Source organism: Miscanthus floridulus, chromosome 2, assembly GCF_019320115.1.
Source record: "Miscanthus floridulus cultivar M001 chromosome 2, ASM1932011v1, whole genome shotgun sequence".
Taxonomy (NCBI): domain Eukaryota; kingdom Viridiplantae; phylum Streptophyta; class Magnoliopsida; order Poales; family Poaceae; genus Miscanthus; species Miscanthus floridulus.
This window is the reverse complement of record NC_089581.1, coordinates 143,639,092-143,651,147: the sequence shown is the minus strand read 5'-3', so window position 1 is coordinate 143,651,147 and position 12,056 is coordinate 143,639,092. Positions and strand designations below refer to the sequence as shown.

At 46.8% G+C, this 12,056-nt stretch overlaps 2 protein-coding genes and 2 pseudogenes across 4 annotated transcripts; 3 read left to right on the top strand and 1 right to left on the bottom strand.

Moving 5' to 3' along the window:
* Positions 1-1,421: 1,421 nt before the first annotated feature.
* Positions 1,422-4,992, top strand: LOC136531659 (E3 ubiquitin-protein ligase DIS1-like). 2 transcript variants are annotated; one of them, XM_066524312.1, is made up of 4 exons: positions 1,422-1,603; positions 2,395-2,618; positions 2,962-3,348; positions 4,330-4,992. In XM_066524312.1, exons 2-4 carry the CDS (start codon positions 2,418-2,420, stop codon positions 4,648-4,650), a joined length of 909 nt encoding a protein of 302 aa, XP_066380409.1. In that variant the 5' UTR covers positions 1,422-1,603; positions 2,395-2,417; the 3' UTR covers positions 4,651-4,992. The 2 variants fall into 2 exon arrangements, with proteins under 2 accessions (XP_066380409.1, XP_066380416.1); XM_066524319.1 differs by having other exon boundaries at positions 2,392-2,618.
* Positions 4,993-5,203: 211 nt separating this feature from the next.
* LOC136531652 (probable inactive DNA (cytosine-5)-methyltransferase DRM3) lies at positions 5,204-6,747 on the top strand (annotated as a pseudogene).
* A 166-nt stretch (positions 6,748-6,913) lies between these two features.
* Positions 6,914-10,153, bottom strand: LOC136531675 (uncharacterized protein At5g39865-like). 2 transcript variants are annotated; one of them, XM_066524338.1, is made up of 2 exons: positions 8,540-10,153; positions 6,914-7,220 (listed from the first exon to the last, which is right to left on the bottom strand). In XM_066524338.1, exons 1-2 carry the CDS (start codon positions 9,128-9,130, stop codon positions 7,212-7,214), a joined length of 600 nt encoding a protein of 199 aa, XP_066380435.1. In that variant the 5' UTR covers positions 9,131-10,153; the 3' UTR covers positions 6,914-7,211. The 2 variants fall into 2 exon arrangements, with proteins under 2 accessions (XP_066380435.1, XP_066380428.1); XM_066524331.1 differs by lacking the exon at positions 6,914-7,220 and having other exon boundaries at positions 7,229-10,153.
* Positions 9,536-11,061, top strand: LOC136537201 (uncharacterized; annotated as a pseudogene).
* Positions 11,062-12,056: the final 995 nt, after the last annotated feature.

Here is a 12,056-nt window from a genome sequence, read left to right as displayed (position 1 = left end):
ACTTACTCATAGCGCAGGTCCCGTCGCTCCCGGCCCTTCCGACCGGAGCCGATCGGACCTCCTGTACACCCCTTCTTCTTCCTTCTCGTTTATAACCCCACAACAAACTTCGAGCACCTGGGCTCAAGAATAAAGTCACTAACCGACCCAAACTGGACGTAGGGCACGTTGCCTGAACCAGTATAAATTCTGTGTCATTGAGTGCTAGGCCACCTCCGATCACAACGTAAGGTAAAACTACAAATATTCACTAGTTAATCACTTTCTGCACCGACAGAAGGAGAGAAATATTTTTTTATTGTTTATGGGTGGTTTATAGGCTTATGGATGACTTCTATTATGGCTGTTCTACTGTTGCTTCCACAATGTTCCAGACAGTCTATAAGGAATAATTTAGTCCCTATGAAATGCTTTTGGAGCACATTGTGGTTGTTTTAATACCAGCCGAACGGCCTTCACCTGCAGGGTAAATTAATGCGTCAATAGACATGATATATGTGGTTTAGTACTAAAAATTAGCAGCTAAATTTAGTACCAGAGGATCCAAACAGACTTGCTGATAAATCCGCTAATTGTTAGCTGATGAAGGACTGCTAACTTAAGCCATTTTTTTATTTTTGAGGAAGTTGATCTATTTTGTTACGTAAGGAGTTTGTCATTTTTTAATTTTACTTTTATTTTTTCTTTTCCATAAATTATATTGTATATCATTATAATTGCTTAATTTGAAAATCACGTTAGCCATGGATGCACGTTTATTGACTCTGGCCTGCCATGCATGATCCGTTGCTTTTCTAAACCGGACAGACGGTGAAGAGTCCTCGATCCTATGCGTTGGGTAATTAAAAGTAATTATGGTTTGGGTAATAAAGGCCACATTCGGCTTACCTTATAATCCAGACTATTCAATTTTTTTAGTCGAAACAGTATTTTTCTCTTACAATAATCCAACCAGTACAGTATTTTTAGCCGATTTAACTAAATTTCAGCGTGTCAAACCGGGAGCAAAGAAGAGTCCTGGCCGGACAGAGGCGTGAGGGAACCTGGTTGGTGTGCGGTGCGCGCGGATGGCACGGTGTCCGGATAATGTATGTATTTGTTATATATAACAAATATATATATATAACAAATATATATATATATATATATATATATATATATATATATATATATATATATATATATATATATATATAGGTATCACCGGGTAGACAATTATAATTACTTTAGAGTTTTTTAGTGTATAAGTAGATATATAGATTTAATAAGAAAAGAAAGTGTTCAAGGATATTATATTTTAGGAAAGAATTACTTTCCTTCGTTTGTTTATGGCATTTGTTTTATACTCCCACGTGTACTCCGTATACCTATATAAATTTTATATTTTAACGTATAAACGGCTCTTTGGTGTGGGAGGAAAATCTGCCGGCTGAAACCAGCAACCGAACAGCCAAATCTCTCGCCTCGGCGGCGCGGCCTCCTCGGCTACTCCTCGCCTCGCCGCCTGCTCGCCAGACGCCAGCCGTCGGCGCCGCAGCCCGCACCGGGCAAGATCAGGGCGGCGGAGCCTGCCCATTTCGCCCCCTTGACCCGCTCCGCCGAGGTAAAGCCCTGCTCCAAGTCTTTGCCGCTTCATTTTCCGTGGGGAGTTTTTCACGGTTTCTTTTCCTTTTCCGAGTGAAAGATTGGGGTTTTTCGGGAGGGAGGATGGGGAGAGGTTCTAGGAGTTGCCGAAGCGATTCTGCTCGATCGATTCAAATGCGGGCGACCCGATGGTAGCGCTAGCGCAGGGGGTTTAAGTGCGTGCTTTCTGGTCGGTTGCCAGGGTTTCAGTAGGGTTTTTTTGGGTTAGTTTCTCGATCTGATGCGATTTCGTGACGCGTTGATGCGCTTCTTTCTTTGGGTAAATCACGTTAGCTTTGCTTGTTTAAGCCATGTAGGGTTATTGGCATTTTTGTTTAATTCGCTAAAGGCACGGAAACTACAAGTGCAGAAACGAATGAAAAGTTCAGCGCAGACAACACATCCTCGCTATCAATGTGTACAGATTTTTCTCCTTGTGAAAGACATGCTAATGAAAGTTTGATATAAGCCTGCCTGAAAACTTTGAACGAGTCCATAAGATAACTACCTGAAAACTTTGAACAAGTCATTGAGACTTAGAGACCATGTGCTCCATCTATTTCAAAATCTTGTAACAGTATCCAATCATATCGCTAGACTGTGCTGGAACTCTAAAATTGTGCTTATACTCGAGAGATGGTAAGGAAATGTTTCGTGTTAACACTATCAGTACTCGAGAGATATGGTCCCTTTACTGAGCACAGTATATCACTCCCGTGCTCTTTAAATCACATAGTAGAAATGAAAATATTCGTCCTTTTTTCATAGCAGGACCATATAATTCCAAGACCCTGATGATGGCCACAACTGTTTATATTGATGATTCCTGTTCGGAGGTTATTGATCCCCCAAAGACTGAGGTACTGGATGTTGCTGAACTCCCCGGTGACCATACTCAGCACCCACCCAAACCGAATGTGGTGGTGTCTAGCAGTGTGCGTGAACTTCTGGAATGTCCAGTCTGCTTGAGTGCCATGTATCCTCCTATTCATCAGGTGCACATTCATACTTATCCATCACATGTTTATATCTATTCTCGTATTAATTAATAAATTAACCTGTTCAAATGTAGTCACTTGGATGAAAATTATGAGTTACTGGTTTAAGAGTTCCTTTCAGTATCATGAACTGCTATCACAATTTTAGTCTGACCTTTAATCTATAGCATTTAGAAACCTGAACTTTAATCTACAGTGTTTAGAAACCGTAACTTCTAGTCTTTTTTTCTTTTTGGTTAGCATGGTGCAAAATAGTAACATGTTCTGCTTTTATAACTTTTATATTCAACTATGAAAATCTTATTTCATATGATAGTAATGCCATCTTTTGTCTATGCAGTGCTCTAATGGTCATACCTTGTGTTCCGGATGCAAACCAAGGGTTCATAATCGTTGCCCAACCTGTAGGCATGAACTTGGTAACATAAGGTGCCTTGCTCTCGAGAAGGTGGCTGCATCTCTTGAAGTTCCATGCAAGTACCAGAGCTTTGGGTGCTCAGGCATTTATCCTTACTACAGCAAGCTGAAGCATGAGTCACAGTGCCAATATAGGCCTTATAGTTGTCCATATGCTGGATCTGAATGCACAGTTGCTGGTGACATTCCATATTTGGTAAATCACTTGAAAGATGACCACAAAGTTGACATGCACAATGGCTGTACCTTCAACCATCGCTATGTAAAGCCAAACCCTCATGAAGTTGAGAATGCTACCTGGATGCTTACGGTACTTCACACTATCATCAATATGTTGCTTAAAAATTTATGTGGTTTTTTTTTACTGTGGTTTGTTTCTGCAATGATAGAAGTCCATGTCTTAGAAACTTTTGTATACTTGTCAAATATTGATGTAGTGTGTGTTTATCGACTTCCATCTATTTGTAGCATATATACAATGAAGATGCTGACCATGGTACACTCTTGTTGGTCCAAAAATATATATATATATAGGTGCTGATCATAATACACACTTAAAAACTCAATTAGAGGGAGATACGTCCACCCTAACATTTTAGTTGTTCTTTACAGTTTGCTTCTGCAAAGATAGAAGTTCATTTTTGTATGTCTCAGAAACTTTTGCATATTTGTCAAATATTGACATAGTGTGTATAGACTTCCACCTTTTTGCCACACATATTCAATGAAGATGCTGACCATGGGACCGAATTAGGTGCTGATCATGATACACACTTAAAACACGACTAGAGGGAGAGATGTCCACCCTCATTTTTAATAGGTAGAAGGTGAGAATAGAACCCTGGTTGACTGGGTGACATACACCCTCGCTATCCAATTCATCTCAGGGGGATTCTCGCTTATTCAACTGAGGGCGTACCCAGTGCAGAGAGCTCCAGCTCTGTGCGGGGTCTGGGGAGGGGTGTCAGTGGCAAGCCTTACCCTTGCCTGTGTAATGCGAGGAGACCACCCAGGACCTTCCGGTCACAGGCGGTAAGACTCTACCGCTTGCACCAGGCCCGCCCTTCCGCTTATACAACTGAAAATATTTTTTTTTCTTATACAAACATACCGCATATATGTATCCATCTTCATCCCTTTTCAATGAAAAAGTCATGCTGTTATAAGGCTTGAGTGCATTACATTTCAGATTGCTTCTAGATTTGCTACCTTTTCTCACTGTTTTAAGTGCAATAAAGAAACACTGCTATTACAAAATCACTTCATGATCTGCTATAATTATCTCGTGCAGGTTTTCAGCTGCTTTGGCCAGTACTTCTGCTTACACTTTGAAGCCTTTCAGTTGGGCATGTCACCTGTCTACATCGCCTTCCTGAGGTTCATGGGAGATGACACAGAAGCAAAGAACTACAGCTACAGCCTGGAGGTAGGGGGCACCGGGCGCAAGATGATCTGGCAGGGGGTGCCCCGGAGCATCAGAGACAGTCACCGGAAGGTCCGGGATAGCTACGACGGGCTCATCATCCAGAGGAACATGGCCCTGTTCTTCTCGGGCGGTGACAGGAAGGAGCTCAAGCTGCGTGTCACTGGGAGAATCTGGAAGGAACAATAAGATGATGGTCAGCTAATACATCTCTTCCGCTCCGCTGCTGCCGTGAACTCATGAATCACACTGCAAAGAGCTTTTTGGCATGCGTAGGAATCGAGAACTCTGTGATTCATTCCTTTTTCAGCTTCTTCTAGCTTGCTATTGCCTCTTGGCTCTTGCAGGGTAGGTGCTGGTGGATGTAGAGGTTGGTAGTTGCTACTGATGCAGAGTTCGTAGAGATTTGCTCTATTTTATTTGAACTGTGTAGGAGTCGCCATTCTGTGGTATAGGAGAATCTAATGGCAACTCATAAGATTGAACTGGTTTATGCATGAGAGTTTATTATGGTGAAAATGCTACAAAGAATCCTTGTGGAGTTTGACGGCGGTGTCGCAGCACTCATCATCGTGGTGCTCTGGTTGATGTGGCCTCCCTCTCGCTGCTTTCCTTTGTCGCCGCCGCGGATCCGCATTCGCTCAGAGTTTGTGGTCCACGCAGTACGCGACCGTTCACTAGCCAGACAAATGATACGTGGGCAGAGGTGTGGCGGAGAGACAGAGGGCGCGGGCGACGGAGCATGAAATGGAGAGAGGTACGTGTGATTCTAGAATGAGATCTATTTGGATATTGCAATATTCCGATGAGAATACGATTCTAACACCCCTTAAATTTTACTATGAGAATGAGGTAGAATAAGATCCAGACAGGATCTAAGTATTTAGATGCCATTCTCATTTTTCTTAGCAGATTAAACAGGGCTTCGCTTTCCAGCTTCCAACAAGCATTGGACGTGTTTACTGCCTCTCTATGGACATATTTTGATACCATGAGCTAATTTTAGCTCAAATTAGCTTTAGTGCACTTAAATAGGAGAGCTAATTTTTTAACTAGTTGTTAACCAACTAGCTAGTCAAGCACAATTAATTTAGGCTAAAATTAGCCTAACTAGTAACTAGGTGTTGAAGCACCATTAGAACAGCTCGTGGACTTCATTGTCAGTGCTCAAATCAGGAGTATCCTCTGGAGGACTGAATTACTGTATGCTGTGATGGAAAAAATACTTAGCTTGCTTCAGATGGGCTTTACCGAGGAACCGGTATCATCAGCTATTGACAATTTTGACCAGAGAGCAACTGTTCAGGAGCTGGCTGACTCAATTTTGGCAAGGCGAATAGCCAATAGCATTGAGCAGAAAGAGGTAAACCATGGTCTATGGGGCACTGTGCAGATTCATTTAGAGGTAAAAAATGAATCTGACTTTCTAGGCGAGGCAGAAACTGATTATTCTTCGTACCAGCCCTCATACTCTGCTGTAAGCTATTATGCCAATGACAGCAACAATACACGGGTTAAAAGGGCAAAGCATATATTTATAGATGACACAGGGGCCTCCGGTAGTCAACCTAGGAAACCATGGTCTATGGGGCACTGTGCAGGGACAAGTGATATGCCTGTTAAGGTAGAACTTGAGGCAATGACACCAGGCCACCGTGCAAATATACAAGGTGACCTTGCTAAACCCCATTTTTCTTGTATGGAAATGTGGTAGAGATCCCAAAAGACACATGTCATCAACTCAAACAGTTCTTATATAGTGTGGAGCCTGAGTTTGTGAACAGTCAGTCCTTCTCCGCTCTAACTCCAAAGGAAGGTTACATTCTCAATCTTCCAGTGGAGAAGAGACTGTCGTGGTTCCAAAGTCTCCAATGACTATTGAAGAATCACTTCCATTCACCAGACAGTGGTGGCCCTCATGCGATACAAGAAAACATATCAGTGTTGTTACTACAGACGTTGCAGGGATTGAGCAGACATGTGAAAGATTGGGGAGCATGGTTAAAGAGTCAAGAGGAGTGCTTTTACAAGCAAGATAAATGCAGATTATACACCAATACAGGGTTTCAAACCTTATTTGGGTTGGCCGGGACAAGTTAGGCCCTTTGGAGCCTCGTCAAGTGGAAAGGACATTAGGCTACCGACATAACCACACAAATCTGTTTGAATTAAACCAACCTGATAGATTCGCTACCATGAAATATAAATCTGTTCAAATTAAACCAACTTGATAGATTCGCTACCATGAAATATGTATTTCAGACTGATACATTGTCATATTTTTATCGGTCCTGAAAGGCATGTGTCCAGATAGAATAAGAGTGCTATCCATCTATAGTGGTATTGGAGGTGCACAAGTAACACTTCATCGGGTAGGCATTCCTTTGAAATTGAAATGTGTAATATCTGTTGAGGAATCTGAGGTGAATAGGAAAATTCTAAGAAGGTGGTGGTTGAAAACTGAACAAACTGGAGTGCTAAGGCAGCATGCGGGAATCTGGAAGCTCAAAACACATGTGATTGAAGACTTTTAAAGAGTTTGGTGGTTTTGATCTGATTATCGGTGGGAATTATACATCTTACAAAGGTGGTACTACAGTAAGTACGACAATGGGCATGGATTCCAACCGCTTCTATGAGTATACCCTTGTTGCTAAAAGGGTAAGGACAGCAGTTGGACTTAGTTGATGAGTCCATCTTTGATGAGGATCGCATATCTTCATAAAACTAGCCTGTAGGAGGATGTAGAATCATCTGATCTGTAAATGTAGGATGCTACAAGTAAACTTTGACAAGAGGATGGTACAAGTAAACTTGACAAGTCTTGGGACATGATTATTGCAAGGAATTGACTTGTCCTTAAAAAAAATCACAGCACTAGGGCCATCCAAGACAAAAGCGTAGTATTTGAAGATTCTGCGGTTATATATGAGCTAATAAGCTCCATCTGTTCTCGAATATATAAGATACTGAACTACAAGATCATCATTCATTTATCATGTGAAGAAGATAATGTGTTCCAACTAAGCTATGAGTAAGAGAAGTGCAAAATCATATGCACATTGTTTACAAGAAAAAAGGCACACACATGTTTCAGAGCACAACAAATGCTTACCGTCTACTAGATACTACCTAGGAGCCCAGCAAACATCTTTAAAAAAAAAAGGCAAAATAAGGGGAGATATGAAACAAACCATGCCTAGCACACAGTCTCCATTGCTTATATTGATCAAACCCACTCTAGTTATGAATGTACAATATACATTTTTTTATGCAAACACAAATATACATGAGAAGCCATATCGTGAGGGCCAGAAGCCATATTGCCCTTCCCAAAATGCTAAGAGCATATCCAATCTCAAACTTGTACCCGATCACAAGATTTACAACATACAACAGGCCAAAGAATCAAGGAAGGCTCCATCTTTTCTTGCCTCTATGTAGTACAACCTCTAAATCTCTAACCCTTTGGCTTTGGGCCTTCTTCCATGACATGAAGAAGGTTTATCAATACACATTTGCATATATGAAGTACTATGAGATAGCACCTTAACTGCCAGGCACTATCGATAGTACTCCAGATGTGACAACTTCAGGGCCAAGAACCAGGCCTTGTTTAGATTGCAAATTTTTGCAATCTGGACACTGTAGCACGTTTCGTTTGTATTTGACAAACTTTGTCCGATCATGGACTAACTAGGCTCAAAAGATTCGTCTCGTGATTTACAACCAAACTGTGCAATTAGTTATTTTTTTTACCTACATTTAATGCTCCATGCATGCGTCCAAAAATTGATGTGATGGAGAGAGAGTGAAAAAATTTGGAATTTTGAGGCAATCTAAACAAGGCCCCATTCGCTATACTTTCGAAACACTGATGGCATACCCAATACCCCAGTCTCCAACTGTGTGCACACTATACAGCAGCCCAAGAACACATGGAAGGCTCCTTCCCTCTCTCCACCGCCTCTAATCAAGCAATCCTTAGGTTCTTGTATATACTACTACTATTAACAATTTAACATGAAAAGTGTATATGCCAAACAAGCTATCAAGAACAGCAATTGGGGCAGCGTACCAAGCCGTTCTCGTTGCACTCTATGCAGCGGCGGGCTCGCTCCTCTTCCTCCACGAACACCTTGCGCGAGCCGTCGCAGGCGGGGCAGGGCGCGAACCGGAACCCACCGCAGGCACCGCAGACGAAGGCCGGGTCCTGCCCGGGGGCGCCCTCGAGGATGTGGCGGAGCTCGCCGGACTCGTGCAGCCGGCGGACCTCGTCGGCGCCGCCGACGAGCACGCCCCCGACCAGGAGCTGCGGGAGCGAGAACCCGCGGCCCCGGGCGGCGAGGACCCCCTGGAGCTCCCGCCGGAGCGCGGCGTCCATGGAGACGTCGCGCTCGTCCACGGCGACGCGGAGCCCCCGCAGCGCGGCGCGCACCGCGCAGCAGTCCGCGAACGTGCGGCGCACGCCGCGGAGCGACGTCGTGTAGAGGACCACCGACTGCGGGCGCTGCGGCGGGGTGGGCGCCGGCGCCGGCGCCGGCGGAGGAGGCGGCAGGTGGCGCCCCTGGTACGGGTGGTGGTGGTGGTAGGTCAGCGATCGGGACTGGTGCCGGGGCTTCTTGTTCTTGGGGCACGCACCCGGTGCACCGCCGCTGACGTCGTCCATCTCCCCGGCCGCCTCCTCCGGCCGGTGAAGGGTGTTGTTTAGGGTGCGGAGCTCCGGCGAGAGGAAGGGGGAGACGAGGTGTGGCGATTGGGGAATGAGAGGAAGGCGGGTTTGGTACTTGGGTTCCAGTCCTGGTGGTCTGTGAGTTGGTTGTTGCCTTGTTGGTGACGAACTGACGATGGCGATGAAGCTTTCTGCTAACGATATTGTTGTCAGCTCTAAAAACCTTCAAGCTTTTACCTATGTGCTATTATAAAAAAATATAATTACCTATATATCATTACAAAGTTTGAGCAGAGTTACAAGTGCCATCGGTCTAAACTGCTCTATGCGCCTCCACCTTCCGTTGAGTTTTCTCCGTTTAGCAACTCTCTCACCTGAGCCCGGCTAGTCAAGAAGTCCAAGATGCCCTCCCCTCTCCCGATCCTACTCTCTGCACGTCAACGCCGTCCGCCGCCTCCCGCTGCTCCGGGGGCGAGCTCGCCCAGGCCGCCCGCGGTGGCTGGTCCAGAGCTCACGCGTGGCCGGATCGGAGCTCGCCCACGTTGGCCGGGCCGCCTCCTCGCATCATGCCTGCTGGTCACCGAGGACCAGCTGCGGCAGACGTGGCCCCGTTCCGACCTCACCGGCCTCAGCAACCCCTCTCGGCGCATCCATGGCGAGGACGGTGCAGGTGAAGGTAAGGGAAGGGGATTACTGCACGCTGCTGTTGCTGCTGCAGCTTGCCGCGGTGACGGAGGTGGCAAGGTGCAGGTGCTCTCAAGGGCAGCGGCAACAGACCCCGGGGGTTCGCATTCGTTGAGTACCTCAACGACGAGACGGCCCTCAGCGCCTGCCGCAACCTGCACAGCCGGGCCCTCCGTGGCCGCGACCTCCGCGTGGGCCTGGCGCAACGCCCGCCGCCGCCTTCCGACCAAGGGCGTGGGCATTGACGACACCACGCACGTCGCGTCGCTCCTCGCGCTCGGCGCCCGCCCCCGCGGCGCCGTCACATCGTACATGGCCGGGCTGAGCCACCGGCAACTGCGCGAGCTGCTGGACGCTCTGGACCAGGAGGACGCGACGCTCATGGAGCATGCCAAGCGGGAGTTCGCCGGGCTGAGCACGCTGATTGAGCAGGTGCGGGTGCTGCTCCACATGGCTTGGGCGCCTGGCGCCGCCGCGGGGTGCTCTTCTCCCCCAGATCCCGTGCGCCCGCCCTTCCAGGAAGCTCATGCACCGCCCGCGGAGCTCGCCGCCCAGCCCCGCCCAGCTCGCACGTGGCCGCCAAGCGCCACGGAGCTCGCCGTGCGCCCGCCCAGCGCCGGCAGCCCATGGACCGTCCGCGTCGCCGCTCGAGCCGGCTGCCGCCCTACGCGCGCGGATTTGTTCCCGCACGTTCCTACGCGGAGTCCCACGTGGCATGGTCGTGTCGCGTGCACCTGACTGCCCTCCTCGCCAGCGACGTCGGCGGCGGCGAGCGCATGGCTCCTGTGCTCGGTCACGCTGGTGGAGGAGCTCAAGAGCTACCAGCGACTCTCCATGGTGGACACCATCACTACTCCATCAGTGTCATCGTCTGGATCCCCGTCTAGGACCGCGTCATCGTGCCCCGTCGTGCGCTCCTATATTGGCCGGCCCCATGGGTTCACGTAGCTACAGCGGATGGGCATCGGCCTTGTCGTTTCCATCTTCTCCATGGTCGCGGTGGGCATGCTGGACATCGTTCAGCTGTGTGACATCGCGCGGCATGGCCTATATGCCGAGGACGACACCGTGCCCATCTCCATCTTCTGGCGGATACCGGCATACCGCCCATGCGGCCGGGCCAGCTGCGCTAGGGAGGCGTGACATCGTTGTCGCATGGTGCGGCATGATGCAGACTTGCAAAACCTGGAGTGGGTCAACGACCTTGGATCACGCCCGTGCTCGCCGCGTCGGTCCTTGGCTACACGGCCGCCGTCACGAGGAAGCCAGAAAAAAATTTAGGATGGACTGAAGAAAAGAATAGAGATTTTTTTATTTTTTTTAACCTTAGCCTCTTATACTTAATACATATATGTATAAAATTTTAAAGAAGGATTTATGAGGGCTCCACGTGCTCAGGATCGGTAGGGGGGCTAGAGCCCCCAGCCCCACCGCTGCCTCCGTCGCTGCCGCCAACCCCTTCGCTCTGGCGCATATGGGGTTAACTGTCCCTGTATATGTCCGATGGTGGTGGTGTGGACACGTAGTCTGGAACTAGCTCGTGCATGCGCTGCTGCCCTGTGTGTGGAGAACCTTCAGTGGCACTAGAGGAACAGGGAAATTTAACATGGCGTTCAAACATAAGGGCATTCTAGACTTTTTCAGCGCAGATTGACACCGTTGCGACAAAAGTGAACGGAATGGCGCAGAGGGCAGAAAAGTTCCGACCGATGACATTTGTGACCGCTCAAACTTTTAATGGCTTATGGATAATTGCAATATTTTATAATAGCACACAGGTAAAATCCTAAAAGACCTTGCATATTATAGGTCCATTAAATAAGCTCGCTTTAATAATGTTCGGAAAAGAAACGAATTAGCTTTCTCTTGTTTGCTTCAATTAAATTTGTATGACATCAGTACATCACTATCTATGGTTGATCGATCTTTACTTCATCTCTATGAATGTTCGTCCAATGCTTGTTTGTACTCCAATAATGCTATTGATTTTGGCTCTGTTGCACTACTTCAGCAGTATTTTTCAGCGAACGAGCATTGTTTTTCTCTCACAATAAATCAGCATAAACATCAACACAAGTCAAATTTTAGCGAAACAAACAGGCCCTATTCCTTTTACACTCTTTGTTTAATCTCAGTTTATCAAGAATTCAAGCAATTTGTGATGTCCTATGGTCGAAATAACTGAAAATAATAACATTCCTTGTCTAATCATTGCACACCAGATATACAAATAAAATAA

What these genes read in the sequence shown, in the direction of transcription:
- LOC136531659 (XM_066524312.1), top strand. Translation starts at nt 2,418, where the DNA reads ATGATGGCCACAACTGTTTATATTGATGATTCCTGTTCGGAGGTTATT. An exon ending in TGTATCCTCCTATTCATCAG is followed by an intron (nt 2,619 to 2,961) that starts GTGCACATTCAT and finishes TTGTCTATGCAG; the next exon opens with TGCTCTAATGGTCATACCTT. An exon ending in ATGCTACCTGGATGCTTACG is followed by an intron (nt 3,349 to 4,329) that starts GTACTTCACACT and finishes TATCTCGTGCAG; the next exon opens with GTTTTCAGCTGCTTTGGCCA.
- LOC136531675 (XM_066524331.1), bottom strand. Translation starts at nt 9,130, where the DNA reads ATGGACGACGTCAGCGGCGGTGCACCGGGTGCGTGCCCCAAGAACAAG.